This window comes from Alligator mississippiensis, chromosome 2 (genome assembly GCF_030867095.1).
Source record: "Alligator mississippiensis isolate rAllMis1 chromosome 2, rAllMis1, whole genome shotgun sequence".
NCBI classification, from domain to species: Eukaryota; Metazoa; Chordata; order Crocodylia; family Alligatoridae; genus Alligator; species Alligator mississippiensis.
The window spans coordinates 160752243-160774133 of record NC_081825.1 but is presented as its reverse complement, the minus strand read 5'-3'; the positions used below and the strand labels follow the sequence as shown (position 1 = coordinate 160774133).

At 48.3% G+C, this 21891-nt stretch overlaps 1 protein-coding gene across 1 annotated transcript in view; it reads left to right on the top strand.

Annotated features, from left to right (window-relative positions):
- Positions 1-7979: 7979 nt before the first annotated feature.
- LOC102566949 (all-trans-retinol dehydrogenase [NAD(+)] ADH4) overlaps positions 7980-21891 on the top strand; it is a 32907-nt gene continuing 18995 nt past the window's right edge. Inside the window, exons 1-2 of the mRNA XM_014599929.2 lie at positions 7980-8075; positions 20467-20568. Coding sequence (XP_014455415.1) covers positions 8058-8075; positions 20467-20568 — 120 coding nt within the window. The 5' untranslated portion in view covers positions 7980-8057. The remainder of the gene's footprint in view (positions 8076-20466; positions 20569-21891) is intronic.

Below are 21891 nucleotides of genomic sequence, written 5' to 3'. Positions count from 1 at the left end.
GAAAATACAAGTTTGCAAGTCAAACTTTCTGGCACGGCATAACCCACAAAGTAGTTCTATTAGTATGTTTGTCACAAAGGATGTGCAAAGGAGATAATTAAACATTTTCAGTAAATGCTGGTTATATTTAAAGCAAATCAGATCTCTCATTGCAAAACTGACTTAAATTTCAATACAGGCAAACTCAAGTAAGAACTTCAAAAATTAACACATTCAAGTTATGTAGAACTTACATAAAAATATTAGTAAAATAAGTGAGCTTCTTGAAAATACAGGTTCTGCAGCTGACACAATGATCCATAATGCATAATCAAATATATGAAGGTAAAGCAAAAAAGGTAATGTACCCACCTCTGCTCTACCAGGTGTTCCCGCGCCGCCTTTGCCTGGGCCCAAGGCTTCGTGTGCCCTGGCTTCGTGAATGCACCCCGGAGGTTACCCCTGCTGGTACCAGGGGGACCCCTGAACTCGCCTGCCACGACTTTGATGGTACCTTCAGTGGGAGGTCCACCCTTGGGGTATCCACCGGTGTCGGCGCGTTCCTCGGCGGGTAACCTCGGGGCTCCGTCCTCCCCTACACCCCGGCCACTCGCCACCTTAGGCTCTTCCTCTTATGGCCTCAACGTCGCTCCTGGCTTGCCACCCTCTTGCCTCAATACGCCGGCCGTCAACAACAATCTTCGGGCTGGGCGTACTGCCTATAGGGATGCCAGCCCGGTCCCTCCAGCCTGGTACCTGCATTCCTCCAGGGGTCCGCGAAGTCGCCGTATCTCCCGCTGGCTCTCCTCTGTATGAGGCACCCGGTTACCTCACCAATGCCCTCTTTCTCGATGCAGCTGGCCTCTCCGCCGCTCCTGCCGCTCACACTGCAGCTGCCTTCACTATCAGCTCTGCGGCTTGGGATCCAGCTAGCTCCTCCCCCGGCTCTCTTGCCGGTGCCGCAGCTGGTTTCTTCCCCAGCTATGCTGATTAGGATCCTGCCAGCTCCTCCTCTGGTCCTGCTACCGGTGCTGCCGCCGGTTTCCCCACCGGCTAAGCCGATAGCCACAGTGCTGGCCTCTCCACCAGCACTGCTGCCAGCTGCTCCGCTCCGTCTCTCGGAGCCGGGTCTGGCTCTGCCTCCTTCCCTCCCACACTCCGTGGGTGGCGGCTTACTCCCCGCTCGCTGAGGCTTCTCGCTCCAGCTTCCTCCGTCCAGCTGCCCCGTTGCCTCGGCAGGGTCGCCTTTTGTTCCTCCCGGAAGGCGTCCCCCGCCCCCGCTGTTTTGCCACAGCCGGATAAATGCCCAGCTGACAACCCGTGCCGGCGTTCTCAGCACGTGGGCCTCCCTCAGTTCTTTCGGCCCTGCAGGAGGTAAGCAGGACCCTTTGCTGCCCCGGGGGCCTTCCAGCATCCCAGCTCCCCTGGGACAGGTAAATTGCATCTGCCATGTTTAATGCAATTGAAATAATACCAAGATATTTCAACCTAAAGCCCCAGTTCTGCAATGCTTATTCATGTCAATAACACTGAATGCGAGTCGTCCCACTTCACTCATTCAGGGAATCAAACATATGGAACCATACATATACACATATAAATACATACATACATAATGTTGTTCATGTATGCATGTGTTTGGCATCTGGCATCCAAGACTGCAACACAAAACACACAAACACACCAAAATTTTGCAAAAAAACTACTACTACTGTAGTAGTTTTCAGACCAATACAAAAAATAAGCCTGCAAACTATCCTTCCTGCCTTTGCAATTAATATAGAAACAAATGTTTAAAGTTTTCTAATTCAAAAAAAGTTAACTCTTATTTGGTTAAAATATTGAGAATTAGCTTTTATATATGTATTCTAAAACTGTAATTATAAAGTGACAAAAGCAGATGAATTTGTTATTTGAAATAATTTAAACCATGATTGCACATACAACCCTGGCACCTGACTGACCTCCTGTGGTTCAACTCCTGTGGCAACAAGTTCCACAACTACATGCTGTATGAAAAAAAAAAAAAGTACTTCCTCATGTGCATTTTATACCAGTCTCCCTATTTCAGCAGGTGCCACCTAGTTCTTGTATTCTGTGTCATGACCCAAAGGTCTGATTTTTTTGTGTGTGCTTCGGCACTACGAATTATCCCCATGGGTTTACAACTTCACTGCACGGAGGAGTTCTGCTGCACAGAGAACCCACGTGCAAAGAAGTTTTCCCGCCACTTTGCAGGGATCTTTGCAGGGTGCATTTCCTTTGCAGCACAGAAATGCCGGTGCAAAGGTTTCCCGCTCGTCGTATGCAAATTCGTGCCCCGCAATTGGCTAGTTCTAAATTATTCACACGTGGCGACTAGCGATTGGCCTGCTAGCTGTATAAGAGGCTTGAGCAGTTTCCGCCCAAGCTGAAGAGGACTCCGCATCCATCTCGTGGGGACTCTGGGTGTACGCGGCAGGGTAATAGAAACCCTGTGTGTCGCTCAGAGGAGTTTGGCGGCCTGATCCACCGCCCACCTCTTCCCGTCCTCGAACGGAGCCTACTATAGGACATAACGACGAGTTTAATGCGCGCTTGTCCTGGACATCCGGAGTTTGTCGTGTTCTGTCTGCGTGGAGCCTTGCAACCTCCACGTGTGTTCATGTTTTTTGTTGTAACCACAGCTCAAGCAAGTTCTCAGCCTACACCACGACCATCTCGGTGTAAGTAAAATAATCTTAAAATCAACCGTTACGTGTCTGTGCCTAATTCTAGCTTGGCGCCCGCCCTCTCCGACCCAGCCTGCCCGGGCTGCTGGCCACAGCCCGCGTGCAGAGCGACGTAAGCGACCCGGGGTCAGACCCGGCGCGCACATTCTGGAACTCAGTAAATAACAGTTCGTGCTTCATTTTATCTATACTCTTCATAATTTTATAGACCTCTACTGTATTCCCCCTCAGCCTTCTTTCCAAACTGAAGAGTCCTACTATTTTAGTCTCTTCTGTTATGGCAACAGTTCCATACCCCTGATTATCTTTTTTTCCCTTATCTGTCTCTTTTCTAATTCCATTGCATTCTTTTTGAGATGTAGAGACCATAACTGCTCAAAAGATTTCATAGATTTCATAGATTTCATAGACATTAGGGCTGGAAGGGACCTCGGAAGATCATCGAGTCCAGCCCCCCGCCCAAAGGGCAGGACGTCAGCTGGGGTCATAGGATCCCAGCAAGATAAGCATCCAGTTTCATCTTGAAGGTGTTCAATGAAGGCGCTTGAACAACCTCCGGTGGCAGGCTGTTCCAGACCTTGGGGGCTCGGACAGTAAAGAAATTCTTCCTTATGTCCAGCCTGAAACGATCTTGTAGCAGTTTGTGACCATTCGTCCTCGTCATCCCTTGGGGCGCTCTGGTGAACAAACGTTCCCCTAGATACTGGTGGTCACCCCTGATAAACTTGTAGGTGGCCATCAGATCACCCCTGAGCCTGCGCTTTTCCAGGCTAAAGAGCCCCCAGATGACCTTTTATTGTGAAACTCACAAATTAATATAGTATATAGGAGTCACAGCCAAGGACCAAGCCTTCCAAAAAATTACATTAGGAAAGACAACAGATGGAGCCAAGAGAGCATGTGGGGAACACAGTGATACATGATGGTCAACATGATGAGCCATAGTCATAATACAGCCTAAATCTTGTGCATCCTAAATGGTGGCTACCAGCAGGGCAAAACTGCATCGATGGAAGCCAGGGAAAAGGATGTTCCAGCAACCAAGACAGAAAATTATGAGAACTTCAGTCAAAGTTATGAGAACTTTCGGTGTCGATGCCAACACAGTCAGATGGGTCGCAAATTGGCTGGAGGGTCGCACCCAGAGAGTGGTGGTGGATGAGTCTTTTTCAACCTAGAGGAATATGGGCAGTGGGGTCCCCCAGGGCTCGGTCCTCGGGCCTGCACTGTTCAACATCTTCATCAGCGACTTGGACGGGGGGGTGGGGAAGCACCTTGTTCAAATTCGCAGATGACGCTAAAATGTGGGAAGAAGTGGGAGAGTTGGAGGAGAGGAACAGGCTGCAACTAGATCTAGACAGGTTACAGGGGTGGGTGGGAGAGAACAGGATGGGATTCAATACTGACAAGCGCAAGGTACTGCACCTGAGGAGGAAGAACCAACAGCATACCTACAGGCTGGGGAACTCCCTTCTTGTCAGCACAGAGGCAGAAAAGGATCTTGGTGTCATTACTGATTGTAAAATGAACACGGGCCACCAATGTGGGGATGCAGTCAGGAAGGCCAACCACACCTTGTCATGCATCCACAGATGCATCACAAGCAGGTCCAAGGAGGTGATCCTCCCCCTCTATGTGACACTGGTCAGGCCGCAGTTGGAGTATTGCATCCAGTTCTGGGCGCTGCACTTCAGGAGGGATGTGGACAGCATCAAGAGGGTCCAGAAGACGGCCACTCGCATGATCAGGGAGCAGCAAGGCAGGCCCTATAAGCGGAGGCTACAGGACCCGAACATGTTAAGCCTCCACAAGAGAAGGCTGAGAGGGGATCTGGTGGCTGTCTACCAGCTGGCCAAGGGGGACCAGCAGGCTATGGGAGAGTCCCTGTTCCCCCCGAGCACTACCGGGAGTAATGAGGAATAATGGCCATAAGTTGACCGAGAGTAGATTCAGGCTAGATATCAGGAGGCACTACTTCACAGTCAAGGCGGCTAGGATCTGGAACCAACTTCCAAGGGAAGTGGTGCTCACTCCTGCCCTGGGGGTCTTCAAAAGGAGGCTAGATAATCACCTAGCCGGGGTCATTTGACCCCAGCATTCTTTCCTGCCCATGGCAAGGGGTCAGACTTGATGATTTGCTCAGGTCCTTTCCGACCCTACCTACTATGAAACTAAGAGTTTTAGCTGTGACTTTGGAGAAGCCACTTAACATCTCTGTTACTGTTATTTCTCCCGTCAGGAAAATGGTTTGAATAATAATAGAAGGCTGCAAAAGTAACTGAACATCTAGATGAAGAAGAAGGAACAAGGAAGGTACTTACCAAGAGCCGGCAGCAGCCGACGAAAGAGAGAGGAGTGCCCTGGGAGCCGTGGTTCTGCAGCAGCTGCTCCATACAGCTAGAGCAGCCCCAGAGGGTGGAAAAGAAACATGGAGAGACAGAAGTAGAGAAGTGTGGGGAGCTCAGAATGCTGAGGAGCAGGCATCTGGGAGCTCAATTAGGCTGAGAAACTGCTGCAGTGAAAGAGCCAACTGAAAGGAGAGCGGCTGAGCCCAGTTATAAGGGTACTGACTTTGAAGTTACTTTCTTTTCTTTTTGTTTGCTTAGTCTGTCATGCCTTTGCCTCAATGGGCTGGCAACATACTGAGTCAGGCAGCCGGAAACCCACCCTGATGAACATAAAGGGGAAAATCCCCAAACTGATTAATATGCCCTGGGGCCAGGAGTAGACCAGGAACATCAGCCTGGGTGGGCTTTGTTTCTTTTTTGTTACATTGTTTCCTTTCACTTGTTTGTACTACTAGAGGGCTTAACCCTCGAGTGAGACCAACTGCAAGACTCACCTGAGACTGGAGAAGAAGCCCAGTAGCCCAAGTTGATTCTACTCTGTTGAGACGCATGTGAGCCTAAAATAGAAAAGAAAAGTCACCAGCTAAGACAGATGCAAGCAAATGATGGTGTAATATCTGTGTGGAACTCGGCTGAGGTGTAGGGGAGGTTGAAGCCCCAGAAGAGAGCTACATCGAGATATCATTGTCCAGTGGCAATTAGAATTACCACCTCCCGAATGATATCACCCTAAAACATCAAGATGTGGCAGAAGAGAATCAGGATCACTCCTACGGAATACACACAAGTGTTCATGAGACTGACAGTCAGGGCTGGGAAGGTACTCAGTAGCAGTGCACATAACTTTAACTGGGCCTACACCTTACAAGCTATATTTGATCCAACCCACTGTCTGCTTTTTAGACAACAAACTAATATCCTTTTATAAATACTACATACATGGTATTTAATATTGAATACAATAATCTAGAGAGATTTGAATTGGATTCTGGGAAATATGAAATACATCTAATTATACATATTGTCCCAGGGGAACACAAATGGAGGTCCTGGAACACCCTCTCACGGCGGGACCCAAGGCCAGGGTGAGCTTCCAGAAGGACAAAGCCAAAAGCCCTAAGGAGGGGGCATACTTACCTTTGACAGAAAAAGCCGTGCCGCGCTGAGAAGAGCCACCAGCATGGTTCATCAGCTGCTTTTATTTGCAGCTGGGAGTGGCCGCTGCCCAGCTGGCTGATTTAAAAGCCAGTGGCGGGGAAACAGCGGGGGCAGCAGCTAAGCCTGAGACAGGAGGCAAAGCTGCTCCCCGGGCTACTGGACTGCAGAAGAAACAGATCTGTGGGGGACCAGATGGGGACTCACCAGAAGGGTCCTGGCTCCCTTAAAGGATAAACACCTGGCTCAGCAGGGCAGCTGGGCCAAGGAGGATAGCGTGGAGGGATCCTGATGACCACAGACACCAGAACCGTGAGTGGGTTGAATGCAGTCAAGCACCAAAGTCCTAGGAACACATCCCACGGCCAAAACTAGGTGTGCTCTCTAAGGCTGCTAGAGATCACCTATACCAAACTAGACAGGTGCATATATCTTCATGAACACACACACACACACACACACACACTTTAGTATCACACTGTGCTAGGTCCTACACAGACCAGCTCTGGAAAACGTATCAGGCACAAATGTTTCTTTTTCCTTGAGAATTTGTAAAGTAATTTCAAATCCTAAGAAGAGGGCTTTAAAGGGCTTTAAGGAACTCAGATGAAAGAGAATCATATACATGAAGAATATTATCATCAATAATAAAAGGAGACTTGTACATTTGTCACAGTTTAAAATGTAGACATACCAGTTAGGGCATTTTTGGTTTACAGCTTCTGGAGTTCAGAATTATATCCTGCTCCCATCTGCTTCATTGGGCACATCTACACATCCATAATTATGGCACGTTAAGTTTAGTGCCTGTAATAGCAGGCACTAACTTAATGTGTTGTAATCGGTGCTACTGTGCGTTAGTGCAGATGGATGCTTTCTTTGATGTTAATGTGCATTAGACTAAGTCTACTGTGCATTAGCGTATTAGCACTTTTTTTGCCAGCCTTGCTAATGTACAGTACACTTAGTCTTCTGAGCATTAAGCGTCCCATGTAGACGCATCCAATGACACTAAGTTCAGGCCCAGAATCTCTTTCAGTGAAGTCAGCACTACATAGAGCCAAATTTCAAAGTGTATCATAAACAGAATCAATCTGGATTTTATAAAAAGTTATGCCGAATTAAGGTTTGTATTGCTAGTTACTACATCCACTAATGCTAACACAGTCTAAAAGAAACAATTTAAATCAATGAACATTAAGGCTAGGACTATATCCTGCACTGCAGTAATTGCCCACTGAAATGATGTTTTCAAGAGACCCTAAAAATTATCACTAAGGGTTTTATTTTAGCATTGGGAACCTGTCTGGCAATTATTTTGAAAATTAATAAGACTCAGAATTATTTTTGTGATACCACTGTAACCAATGGCTTCACACTACATTTAATTTTAGCAGAGTTTTACTTTTAAAATGAATCCTGGTCAGTTTGTCAAAAGGATACTATAATTTGGCTGTAAGGAACAGCAATAAATCAAGTCCCTTCCTGTCTTATACTTGTTAATCGGAATTTATTGGCTAAAGCAAAGTAGGCAATGTTAAACAGTTCCTTTTGAAAGCAAAAATATTGACCATCCCAAGCAAACAGAAGAATGAGTAAATCAAAAAGGGTGAAGTAGGGAGAAGGGAGAGCTGAAATGGGAGGAAGGTAAAGTACTAAAGGGAGGAGAGGAGAGAGCTGCTGAGATGGGAGGGGAAAGGGGCGTGGAGTGAGGGAAATTCTAGCTGTTATTTAGTCCAATGTAGGCAGTGCCCAGAACACAGACTTATCTGGGCAGCAGCTGGCAAGTTGCTAGCACTGCTGCTCTGAACAGGACGCTCCAAGATCAGACTCTCTCTCGAGAAACACTAGAGAGGGGAAGAAGATGAGCACCCTAGGCAAAGTAAGACAATGGTGTGTTTGCTTATTGTTCGACTAATTCTCCTGTTTCTCTGCAGTATGGGCATATCTCCCAGAAGTGTTGTTTAAGTATTAACATGCTGTGCTCTCCCTCTGCAGCAGTGACACTGTGAGGTTGCACAGACAGCTAATTCAGGGTGTTCTAAGAATCCTCATCTCTCCTGAGGAGAATACTGTTAGCACAAGAAAAGAAGAGAGCCTTTTGGCTCCCTTGATACCAAAGGGAGCTTTGGGAGATTATTGACCAAACAACAGAATAGAGAGTAGCAGGGTCAGGCTGAGAGCAATACTCCAGGGCTGCAAAGTTGGGCTAGGTACTGTTGTGCAGCGAGGGCATTTCTGAAATTAAAATGCACCAGATAGTGTTTTATTTTAAATGAATTTTAAAAATATTGGATCAAGACAAAATGCAGTAAATCAAAGAATAAAGCATGATCCCATCAAATATTCTGCTCTGAAGTGTATAGTGGTTTACCTGTTATTCCCTGTAGCTCTTTACTATTCTCTGTACTCTGGGCAGAAATGTAGCTGTGAATGTTAATAGGAATTTGAGTATATGCATTTTAGAGAAGTGAGTTTTAAGAAGAGTACATGGGACACATTCAGTGTTTGCTTCAGTATTGCTTAACAGGACTTTCAGTGTTGGCGATATATTCCAGTCTGGGCACATTGACACATGATGTTTACCTGTGCAGTTGACTAATTAGATGTGCAACAAACATCTTGGTGTCTACACATGCAATCCTATTAAGCTAAAGGAAATTAATTTACAACACAGAAGGACAGTACTTGTAAATACAAGTTCTATCCTGCTGTAGAGAAAACCCCCCACAGCAGCACATGTATAGACACTTGAGGGGCTGGCAGGGGCACAAGGGTGCTTGAGTGCAGGGGCTGCCTGCAGGCTAGCCCCGTGCTGAAGCACCCTCATGGTAGAGGGTTTGGCTGGGGCATATGTTGAGCTGGGGGGCTGGCAGGGTGACTCCTGGGGCCCCCTGTCAGCTGGGACTGCTCTTCCCCAGCTCAATGTGCTGCGATCCCAGGCACATGTGCAAATGTGCACCTAACAGCAGTAAGCTCTGGAACAATAAGTTCTGGTACTTATTGCTGTGCATTAGTAAGCATGTGTAGATGTGCCCTCTAAAAAGCAAGATTACCTAGAACTTCAGGTTTGCCAGGAATCTGCTCAATGCACCCAAGCAAGGAGCAAGGTAACCGGGGCTTGAGAAGCTCATAAATTAGTGAGAAATCACTGGAGTGCAGAGCATCCCAGCCATGCCCGCTTCAGTCTGATCTCACCTTCAAAATATCACTCCCCTCCCAGACTAAGATAGCACCTTATGCAACTTAACAGCCCCAAAAGGGACAAGATCATAGACCATAATCTGGCCTAAATTAAAAATGTTTCTTTCTCCAAAAGATCACATACTCTAAGGGCGTGATTGTACAAATATATATATACTCTTCTTTGGCAAACCCTCACAGTCAAGGATGATTGTCTCCCACAATTGTCTTATCTGTGTGTCCAAAGATGGCTGGTGAGGCCTATCTGGGATGGACAGACTCTACTGCAGCTTGGACATGCATTTGCGTGTGGGGTGAATAGCACTGGATTCTTGATTTGGTTTGCAACATGCTGTTTCTGCTGCTCCCACTTTTCCATCTCCTATTTTTTTCATGCGTTTTCAAAGTACTGAGATCCCTGCAGCAGACTCTTCCTCCATTTGGGGAAGTCCTGGGCAATAGTTTTCCACAAGTTGAAATCAATACTGAATTTTTTAAAGTTGGCCTTGCCTGAAGTGACATGCCTGAAGTGCTTTCTCTGCCCTACTCTTGAGCATCTGCCTTGGCTGAGTTGGAAGAACAAAACTGGTTTCCGGAGTCTGGAGGCAGATATCCAGATGATGTGGCCAGCCCAGGGAAATTGATGTCAGATGATCATCACCTCAAAGCTCATGGTGTTTGCTTGCAAAAGGATGCTAATGTTGGTGCATCTGTCTTCCCACTGGATTTGAAGGGTCTTCCATAAGCAGCATTAATGGTACTTCTCCAGCAACTTTAGATGTCTCCTGCACATTGTCCATGTCTTAGCTCTATACAGCAACGTAGGGATCATGACTGCTTGATAAACCATGTGCTTGGTTTCAGATTCAATGTCATGATCTTTAAACACATGTTTCTTCAGGCATCCAAAGGCTGCACTTACACATTTGAGATGATGTTGATTTCTTGGTCAACGCCAGCCTTCTGAGAGACAGAGCTTCTGAGATACAAGAAATACTTGGCATTCTCCAGCATCTCACCATGGATTGGATTACTGAAGCTGGGGACTGTTCATTAGGATCTTTTTGGTGGAGGACCAATGCCAAGCATCAGTCCTATTTTCTTGTATGCCTCAGTAAAGACATCGATGATTGTCTGAAGGTCTGCTTCTGAGTGAGAACACACTACACAATCATTAGTGTACTGGAGCTCAATGGTTGAGGTTGGGGTGCTTTTGGCTCTGAGTCTGCTCAGGTTAAACAGCTTACCATCCATTTGGTAGTTTAACTCCACTTAGCTGGAAGCTTGTTGGTAGCATCATGGCAAGGAATATTGAGAAGAGTGTTGGAGTGATGACGCAGCCTTGCTTAACTCCTGTTATACCCTCAAAGGGATCTGTAATAGATCCATTACTAAGAACCACAGCTTGCATACTGTCATGGAGCAAGCAGAGAATGGTGACAAATTTCGGTGAGCATCCATACTTCAGAAGGATACTCCACAACATTTCTCAGCTGACAGAATCAAAAGCTTTCATGAGGTCAAAGAAGGCCATGTAGAGAGGCTTATATTGTTCCCACCATTTCTCCTGCAGCTGGCAAGCTGTGAAAATCATGTCAGTTGTGCCTCTTGATACCCTAAACCCACACTGAGATTCCAGGAGGAGCTCTTCAGCAAGTGGAAGAAGATGGTTCAGAAGAGTTCTCACAATGATCTTTCCTGTGGTGGACAGCAAGGGAATCTCTCTGTAGTTTCCACAGTTGGACTTGTCTCCTTTCTTGAAGACTGTCACAATCATGGCATCCCTGAGGTCATCTGGAATTTCCTCATCATTCCAGAACCTTATGATGAGAGCATGCAGCTGTGATGTGAGCTCCTTTCCCCGCTGCTTGAAGATTTTCATGAGGATTCCAGCTGCTCCGGATGTCTGTCATTCTTCATCTGTTTAATGGCTTTCCACACCTTGTCAAGGGTTGGAGGGATTGCAAAATCATCTCTGACTGGGTGTTACGGGATGGAGTTGAGAACATTCTCATCAACAGCAGAGTCTCAATTGAGAATATCTTCAAAATGCTCCTTCCAATGGGCATTGATGGCTTCCCTTCCCTTGATCAGGTCTCTTCCATCCTTAGGTCTCAAGGGACTTGGTCCCTGAGTGCTCAGACTGTAGATGGCTTTGATGGCACTGAAGAAACTGCACATATTGTGGATATCAGTGAGATGTTGAATCTCTTTAGCTTTGTCTTCCCACCATTTCTTCTTCATATTGCAGGTCTTCCTTTGGACCTCTGCCTTGGCTTGTTGGAGAATCAATTTCTTTTGCTTGGAGTTGGTGTCATTTTGTCAAGCATAAAAAGCCTTACGCTTGTGATTGATCAATGCTTGGATATCCTGCTCATTCTCATCAAACCAGTCTTAATGTTTCCTGGTAGAGAACCCAAGCGTCTCTTCACAGGTGCTGATAACAATGGCCTTGAGGGCACCCCACATGCTGCTGACATTCTCCCATTGTTGTTGATTGGAATTCACCAGTGTTTCATTGAGGCACTGAGGTCTTGCTTGAGTCCTTCAGTGTTGATTTTCTGTCAGCGTTGCTTCTGTTGCAGCTGTCGTTTGGGAGCCAGTCTGAATAACATAACCAACCAGATGAGTCAGTGATCAGTCCAGCAATCAGTGTGAAAGGGGCAGTAAAAGCCCCTCTAGTGTGTCCCAGACCCCCACCCCATGTGCCCCAATACTCACTGCAGAGGCCCAAATGAGCAGCAGCTGGGAGGGAACGCGGACCCAGGCTCCATGACTCCAGAGCTCCCTGAAGCTGTGGATCGGCAAGGGATGGGGGCAGAGCTTCGGCAAGACATGGGATGCTCAAATAGCAGCTGGGAGAGCAGCTGAGCAGCTGGCGCGGGAAGAGGGAAATGCCGGGTAGGAGACACCAGAAGCTGAAGAGAGGATTGCCCAGCTGGAGAGCAGGCAAGAGGGACGGAGTGGCAACCAGAGGGATCTGGCACAGCAGGGAAGAAACTCAAGCCTGGGGAGTCAAGAGACGCTCAGGAGCGACACCACAGCCCCACCAGGGAATACAGATACGGTGGCTAGGGAAGGCGGCACTGAGCTGCTAGCTCTCACAAGCAGCTCAGCAGGGAGAAAAGAACAGCCCAAAGTGTGAACTGTGTGCCCCTCCAGCTCGGGAGGAGCAAGAGAGTGACCCCAGGTCAGTAGGGATCTGGAGGCAGTCGCATTGGGAAGAAGGATCGTGGAGGGACACAGGGTGGCTGCCCACCCCCATAATCACTAGGAGGGAAGGGACGAGCAAGTGCCCACCTTATCCTTTCTCCTTTGTTTTGAGTAACAAGCAGGCACTGGGAGACAGGATCCTGGGGATTGGTCGGGAGACGCCCGATGCCTTCTGTTAAATTCATGTGAAGTCCTAGTCAGCTCTAAGGCAGGGTAGGTTTATGTACCCAAGTCAGCCTGAAACTCAGGAACTGGCTGTGGGAGGAAGATTGAACTGGCCAAGAAGGCTGGACCCATCCCAGGGTGGGAAATCTGGATGAGAGAAGATATCATCCAGAGGAAGACCTTCAGAGTGCAGCATTTGTCTAGGCCGTGGACGTGGTAAGGGTGGGTAAAGGAGAGGTTTAGAGCCCCACGAAGAAAAGACCGGGCTCGAGACCTCTTCACATTTGTGGGCCACCTGAAGGGAACTGCCTCTCTGTGGTGGAAACTTACCTGAGGCAGGGGAGACACGGTGGGACACCGCACCAGCCACCGATCACGGCAAAAGTGAATCCCTGAGAGTGGTATCGAGTGGTGCCCCCCATCAGGATGCACTGTATACATGGCAAGACAGAACAGTACAAAAGGGTCTTCATGGACATGAGGATCGCCGGCCACAAGGGCAAATTATGCATCGAATTTGCACCACAGTTAGATGGCCAGATGATTGAGGGGAAGGATTGGCCACCACTCTGAGGTATTAGAAGAAGTGCACACGGAGATAAAATGTAGAAGATGGCCCCAGGGGAAAGGTTGGATAGTGGAAGAGGGTTGAGCTTCATCTGACGAGGAAAAGTGGGTTAGCCTCGGGACAGGCACTGAGGGTGTCCACTTCCGAATGGCCCAGGAAGAGGACGACGAGCTACGAAGGATCTGGGAGATGGAGATTGCTTGGGTAGAGGAAGAGATCATACGGCCTGGAATGAATGTAAGTGAGGCATATTTTTGGGTACACGGGGGTCTCTTATACTGAGTAAAGAAGTGTCCGGTCTGAGGGGAGTGGACCCAGCAGCTAGTAGTCCCTAGAAGGCTCCGCAAGAGGGTATGGAGGTTGGCACACGCTAGCCCGATGGGCGGCCACCTCAGAGCAGACAAGACAGTGACCCAAATAGGGCAGTGGTTTTTTTGGCTGGGGATGAGGGATGACATTACACGGTGTTGTGAGGCTTGTCCAGAATGTCAGAGGGTACAAGAGAGACAGTCCCCACGGGTGCCATTACAACCAATGCCACTCATTGAGGTACCCTTCAACCGAATAGCGCTAGATATAGTGGGGCACTTAGCAAAGAGTAGTGCCGGACACCAATATATATTAGTCATCACTGATTATGCTACATGCTACCCAGATGCAATTGGCAATGGCCCCACGAATTGCAGAGGAATTATTAAAATGGGTGTCCCAGGTGGGAGTTCCGAGAGAAATAATTACAGATCGGGGACAAATTTTATGTCCGGAGTTATCTAGGCTGTGTGTCAACTGTTGAGGATACAGCAACTCTGTACCTCAGTATACCATCCACAAACTAACGGGCTGGTGGAATGCCTGAATGGTACAATTAAACGACTATTGCGGCGATGTGCCCAGGATGAACCGAGGAGGTGGGACTTGATCCTAATATCTTTCCTCTTAGCTCTGAGAGAGACCCTGCAAGCGTCCATGAGATTGTCCCTGTTTGAATTAATATATGGTCATAAACCACAAAGGCTGTTACAAGGGATAAGAGAGGAATGGGAAAATGCGGGATGACTAGGAGTCAGGGGTACAATGCTACCAACAGGAAATGATAGAGTGGCTGGCAAAAGCCAGACAGCTCACTCAGGAGCACTTGGCCGAGGCTCAGCAGAAGCAACAGCGGGAGTATGATAAAGGGGCCCGCGCAAAAGTTTCACATCGGAGATAAGGTCCTCATACTACTCCCCACTACAGCTGACAAGTTGTTGACGCGATGGTAAGGCCTGTTTGAGATGGTAGTTGACAGGCCCAGCTTGCCGCACAAAGTACATCACCCTGGGCATAGAAAAGAGCAATAAATTTATCATGTCAACTTACTGAAGGTGTGGTGAGAGCCGGAGGGTTGGCTGTTGAGCCCAGAAGATCCACAGGAGGAATTAGGACCCGAGGCAGAGGAGTCACCGGAAGGGCAAAAACCAGGTGGTCAACCAGCATATGGGCCAGAACTCGATGCCCAACAGTGCGACCAGTTGAGGAGGTTGGTGGCAAGGTTCACTGAAGTGTTTGATGAAAAACACGGCCAGGCCCAAGGAATACAGCATGAGATTCACACACCAAAAGGGACTGTTGTGTGAGAGAGGTGGAGGCCCATCCCCCATCACTGGCGTGAGAAGGTCCGAGGCGAACTATGGAAGATGTTGGCTCAAGGGATCATCATGCCATTTTGCAGTCCTTGGCGAAGCCCGATAGTAATAGTGCCGAACAACAACGGTACACTCAGGATATGCATTGATTTTCGAAAGATTAATGAAGTCGCCAGATTCGATGCCTTCCCCATGCCACATGTGGAGGAGTTGCTAGAACACATAGGGCAGGCTCGGTATATGGCCACTATCGACATGGCAAAGGGATACTGGCAGATTCCTGTAGCAGAAAAGGATCGGCCAAAAATGGCCTTCGGCACCCCCTGGGGACTGTTCGAGTTTACAAGGATACCTTTTGGCCTGCACAGGGCCACAGCAACCTTTCAATGGTTGATGAACCACATTCTAGCCCCACACACGATGTATGCAGCTGCATATACCAACGATGTAGTAATTTACTTGCAGACATGGGAGCAGCACTTACGCCACGCCACGTAGGGGCAGTGCTATGAGAAATACTATGAGATGGGCATGACGGTGAATCCAATAAAAAAGTACCTTTGGGGTGCAAGAGATGAATTATTTGGAGTTTAGAGTAGGGCAAGGTAGAATACACCCTCTAACTAGTAAAATAGACATAATAAGAAGATATCCACCTCCACAGATGAAGCAACAGACATGGGCTTTTTTAGGACTGGCAAATTATTCTAGGAGGTTCATTCCCTGCTTTGTGGAAAAAAATGCAGCCCTAACAGATGCCATCAGAGGGAAGGTACAGGGCCCTACTGGATGGACTCCTGAGATGGAAGGAGGTTTTGAAGATATCAAGAGAGATTTGTGTAGTGAGGTAGTTGTCGTAACACCTGATTTTTCTAAAACTTTAATCCTACAGACGGATGCCTCCAAGACAGCTGTAGGCACGGTGCTGTGCCAGGAGCAAAGGGGCATAGAATGCCCAAATGCCTACGCTAGCCGGAAATTAAACAACACAGAAACCAAGTATTCCACCATTGAGAGGGAGTGCCTGGCCATAAAGTGGGTGGTAAACTATTTTAGATATTACTTAATGGGGTGAGAGTTAGATCTAGTTACTGATCATGCGCCTTTACAATGGCTGAATAAATTTAGACGTGATAACGCCCGAATAATGCAGTGGGCATTGTCACTGCAGCCATTTAAGTTTAGTGTGAGATATCAACCAGGGATGACTAACCACATTGCTGATTTGCTGTCAAGGTGTATTGAGAGAGAAAAGACAGATAATGAGACACCTCAAGGCAACTTAAACAGGGGGGGTATGTGGTGGAAACTTACCTGAGGCAGGGGAGAGGCAGCGAGATGCTGCGCCAGCCGCTGATCACAGTGGAAGTGATCATCCATGGCTCCAGCTGCAGTGGACAAAGATCAAAGGAAAAACCCACGGCGGAGCAGGGAGGAGCCAGGAACAGCTCCCACATCCGCCTGAGCATGCTTTATAAAAGCGTGCCGAGTGTGATTGGCTGGGCAGATGCCCAGTGCCGAGAGAAAAGGCCCGGCAGGAAGGAAGCTGGGGGGACCGGAAGCAGTGTCCCCAACCGGCCCGGAGGGGCCACAGCACCCAGACGACCCTGGTGAGGGGACATGGTGGCTCCCTCGGAAGGGGAGCACGAAGGGAACAGTGGGCCAGTGAGAGCCCAAGGAGTCACTTACAGAGCTAGCATGGAGTGAGGTTGGCAGCAGCAGCAACTGGGACACTGGTGGACACAATGAGGACAGAACCCTGACCCAGATGACAGGTGGCAGGTACCGAACTCAGGGAGGAAGGAAACAACGCGTCAAGGGGAGTTGGAGCCCAGGCAGAGTCCAGCTCCGCGTAATCCAAGAGCAAAGAGGGGCCGTGGGGGACGCTCGGTACGGGTATTACCAGCAGCCAACAACCATAGCCCCTAAGAAACCAAGCACCAGGGAAGGCCAGAGCATCGGCCCTGCTGGACAACACCACAGTTGGTGTTAGGCGGGGTGTAGGGGAGGTAAAGCCCCAAGAAAAAATAACTGTGCGGACGGCCGAGGGAAAGTACCAAGGGAGGCAGTACGAAACATCATCCTCCCAATAGAAAACTACTTATCAAAGACATGGCAGGAGAGACCCCTGGGGAACTGACCTGAGGCCACTCCCAATAGCCTAGCCATGCAGCCCAAGAAGCCACGGTGAGGTTCGTGAAGAACCCAAACGTGCAACGCTCGGGGGAGAGGCACAGAAGATTACACTCCCCAACAAGGACCATCAAAGATATGGCAGGAAAATAAGAGCAGCACCCATACTATCTAGGTGGCACCTGAACCCAAGTCTCACCCTGACGTCGCTTCGGGACAAGGCACCTATCAAGAAGAGGCCGAAGCCCTACAACACCTACCAGTGACAATCAGCTCCTAGCATAGTTCAAGTGATGTGAACATCTTTGTAATCCTAGGCATGGATGATGGCATAATCAATCAGGTGCCAATGTTTAGATCATGGGTGTTGCCCTGATATCTTGTGCCTGCTTTGCTAGTGGAACAGGGTATTGGTGATGGCAAGTCCATGTTCTGTGCATTTGGTCAAGAGGAGGATGTTAATGAAGTTGACCTTTCTTACTCCTTTTTTGCCAAAGAAGAGGCTAGAGTCCCTTCTGACTCTGGCGTTGAAATCACCAAGAATAAGTTTGTCTCCCTCTGGAATATCAGAAAGGATTTGGTCAAGGTTGGTGTAGAATTCCTCCTTGGTTTCACTGGCAGCGTCAAGAGTCAGGGCACACACGTTAATGACAGTGGCATATTGGCTCCCCACCAGTTTAAGATGGAGAGTCATGAGACACTTATTCATTCTGATAGGGATCTCAATGATTTGGTTTATAAGTTCATTCTTAATGGTAAAACCAACTCCATGAGGTTGGTGTTCTCTTTGCTGTACCCTTCCAGAAGAAGATATGGATGAGTCCATATTCTTTGAGCCACCCATCTCATGCTTGCTGCGTCTCGCTCCATGCAGCTACATTGATGTTGTGTCACCTGAGTTCTTGGGCCATGATTGTAGTGTGGCATTCTGGGCATTCACTATTAGGGTTGTCCATGAGAGTCCTCCTAATGTTCCATGTCCCAAAAATGATGGTATGTCTTCACTGGTATTGTTGACCACACTAAAAGTGACCCCACTGGCCACGGTTATCCAGTCAGGAAGAAAATAGGCAGGCTATGTTTAGGGCACTTTTTCTATCCCTCTCCCCATGTTGGGTGAGCAGAGTGGATCCTGAAGAGGGCTGTTCAATCAGTTACTGCTGCCAAATCACACTTCTGTCTTGTCCATGGAGGACCTGGAGGCGAGCAGCAGGGTGGGGAGCCTGAGTCTGCAGCAGGCTCCCCACCCCCACCCTGTGCATAGATCTGAGGGGCACAGGTCACCTCTGCCCCCACCTACGAGTACATGCAGCAGCAGGGAGATGGCCTCCCCAGCCCAAGCCTGCAGCAGGCAGCCCACACCCACCCCTGCCCGCAGATCTGGGGGCACATGTCTTCATGCCCCTGAGTATGCGTGCAGTGGTGGGGAGCCAGCCCTACCCCCCCGCCCCTTGGACAAGCCACCCACTCCCTGCCAGGGCCTTTGGCTGTGCATTGTAGCCCCAGGTCCCAAGCCCCATGCACCACCCAGCTGGGCAGCAGCCCCAGCCTCACCTCTGCCCAACTCCTTCCCTATGGGGTCTTCAATTCCCCCCTCCTCCAGACTTCTCTGCAGGAGCTGCTTTCCAGGCTGCCTGGTGGCCATGGCACCTCCTGCCTGACCACCCTCCTCCTGGCTCCCCCCAACCCCTTGTCTGCCAGCCTGCAGAGAGCACTTCGCATAAGAGCAAAATCCATTAATTTCTTCACTAACTGTGAATTTTTCATTCTTTCTTGGTTAAAATGGAAAATCCATGGGTTTTTTCCATTTTTCTGTGAGAAATAGAAAACCTGGATCCCTGTTCATCAGAGTTACCTCTGCCTATTTCACAGCTAACCTTCCCTAAAGATCTGTCCACTGTCTACTACCTGTGGATGTGCTGGGTAGCTTGTAAACTTATCAGTGCACTATGGATCAAGATGTGTCTGAAACCAGATTTTAATAAGGGTATGAACAAACATTACATTTGGAGCTGTACAGCTCTGCCACACAGATACATATGCATATACACAAATAATTGCATCAACATGATTTGAAACAGAGCACTCAGGCAAGTAAAATTACTCACATAAACAAATGTGTATAGGACCAGTATTTAAAACAGGAGTGGGCAAAATGTGGCCCATGGGCCAGATGCAGCCCACCAGGCCATTCTATCCGGTCCCTAAAAAATTTAGGAAATTAGTATTTATCTGCTCCTGGTTGCCTGTGAAAAATGACAGGAGCCAGGGGCAGTAGGACCCAGGCGGAGCCAACAGCAGGATGCAGGCAGCCCAGTGCCACCCCACCCCCGGCTATTTCCCTGTCTTCCTGCCCCTGCACTGCTCCAGCACCACATGGCTCATGGTTGCATCACTGGACTGGGGAGCACAGGGCCGCTCTGGTACTGGGTGTGTATGTGAGAATGTTTTAGATGCTTGCTTTTTAGAATATAATTTGGTATTTTTCTGGTTTGGAGATAGCAAAGCTGAAAGGAGGACTTTCAGGGACAAGGGGAGGGACTTCTGCTGACAAAGGTCAGGGGTTAGGGGGTGGAACTTCTGGTCACAAGATGGTGACTAGGGGGCAGGGCACTTGTCAAGGGACAGGACTACCCATGAAGCCCTCGACAGCTTGCCAAAACTCAGTAAGCGGCCCTCTGCCCAAAATAATTGCCTGCCCCGATCTAAAACATACATACTCAGGGCAAAACCAGAGGAATCCATTTCCTTATTTTTCAGTAACTTGTAAACTTACCAGTGCACTATGGATCAAGATGTGACTGAACCCAAATTTTAATAAGGTTATGGACAAATATTACATTTGGAACACTACAAACACCCTGGTAGCACTAAAAAGTGAGTGTCCACATATTCAAGCCACCTATAGCACCACAAAAATGGTGGATCTGCCATTCCTTTTTCTCTATCTGGGCTCATCCACAGTAGCTATGATGTCTCTGAGAATAAACACATCTGCTATTATTTAACAAAAATATTTGGGACGGAAACAAAAAGGAAAAATAAATATATTAAAATTAAAAGCATTATCAATCTAAACACTGCGTATGATGACTTGGTGTCTGATTTTGAAACTCACAACTTACTTCTCAAATACACTTTCCCTGCAAAGTTTGCCATAGGAACTTGCCATAGGCCTCAAATTCAAGCTGTTTTAAGATAGCATGTTGCCCAATTCTGATTTCATTTACAAGACATTTTAATTTATGAAACATCAAAGACTTAAATGGAGTTACTTAAAATTCTCACCAAGGTAAATATAATCCGGATCAGACTCCCTAATTATTTTTGTAATGCACTGTAAATAAAGTAATTTAATATGTTGGATGTGTTGACTTCATTCCCAGGTTATTAAATGCAAGGCAGCCATTGCCTGGGAAGCAGGAAAACCTTTTTCTATTGAGGAAGTTGAAGTTGCCCCACCTAAGAATCATGAAATTCGAGTAAAGGTAAGTTATCTAGATTTGCACTAAGGTTATACTGGGGTTAAACTGGGGTAATTCAGTAGTAAACCAGGTACAAGGACTGTTATGTTTGAATGCAGTGAATGAGTATGTCACAGGGTACCCAAAATTTTTTGAGATACCCTGCTCTATGAGCAGTCTGCCCAGCATACTCCTGCCATATCTTGATGTTTGTTGTTATATAGAGTGCGGGAGGCTGCCTTGGTTTTATTACAGTGACTATCCAGAATGTGGCTACAACCTTATGGGCCAAACGCATGGCTCTGTACCTTCCCTATACCATGCCCCATGCCTCACAGATGGCATCCTTACAGATGTTCTACCAATTGCTGATGCAGCCCCTCTCTGGGAACTTTCGACCCCTTGACCTCTATCAGCCCCACTCTTGGCCCTCAGATCTCTGCACAGACTCTTCCTGGGCTACCAGACCCCTCAGTCTCCCTCTCAGCCCCACTCAGTTTGCCAGACCCCTTGGTCTCTCCTTCACCCCTCTCTGGGCCCTCAGACCCTCAGTCTCATACAACCACTCCCTGGCCTACCAGCCTTCTCAGTCTTCCTCCTGGCCCCTATCTGAGCTTCCAGCCCCTTTTAGTCCCTCATCCTAGACCTTTTTTGTTCTCCACCTTCCTGGCCACTCCCAGGCCCTTGGACCCATCTGGTCCTGAACTCTATTCCCAGCTCCTTCCTGGGCCACTGGACCCTTCCAATCCCATTATGCTCACTGGGTCTCTCTATATTCCTCAGGCCCTGCACTGGGCCTTACTATCCTATCCAGGCCTTTCAACCTATATGGTCCTGCACTCCATTCCCTGGGCCCTCACTAGGCCTCTGACCCCATGTACCCCGGCCTTCCTTGCTAAGTGCTTTTGTGTCAGGGTGTGCTCCCCTACCCTTCCCCCTCCATGCAGTAACCCACAAGGCAGTGGAAGCTGAGGCTTTCCAGTGCCCCATCCTCACCTTTTGCTGGAGTGGCCCATATATGGCATTTCATGGGGGCTGCCCTGCCACAGGCAGCCCCCACCGCACTAACCAGCCCTAGTAGGGTGCAGTTTCAGGTCTTACCCAGAACAGGTCTTCAGGCCCTCCTGATCTTACTTGTCCCTCTCTAGGCTCCCACAGATGTCCTATGCCTCTCCTGGCCTGCTAGCAACTGGGCCCCCTGGCCCTGGCTTCATCTCCCATCTGAGTCCTCCATCTCAAGCCCCCAACTTACTCTCGGACCCCTTTCCTTGATCTCTCCTCATCAGATGGCCTAGCACCAGCTATCATCATCCTGAGCTGCATGCCCCTTGACCCCTTCCTCTCAGC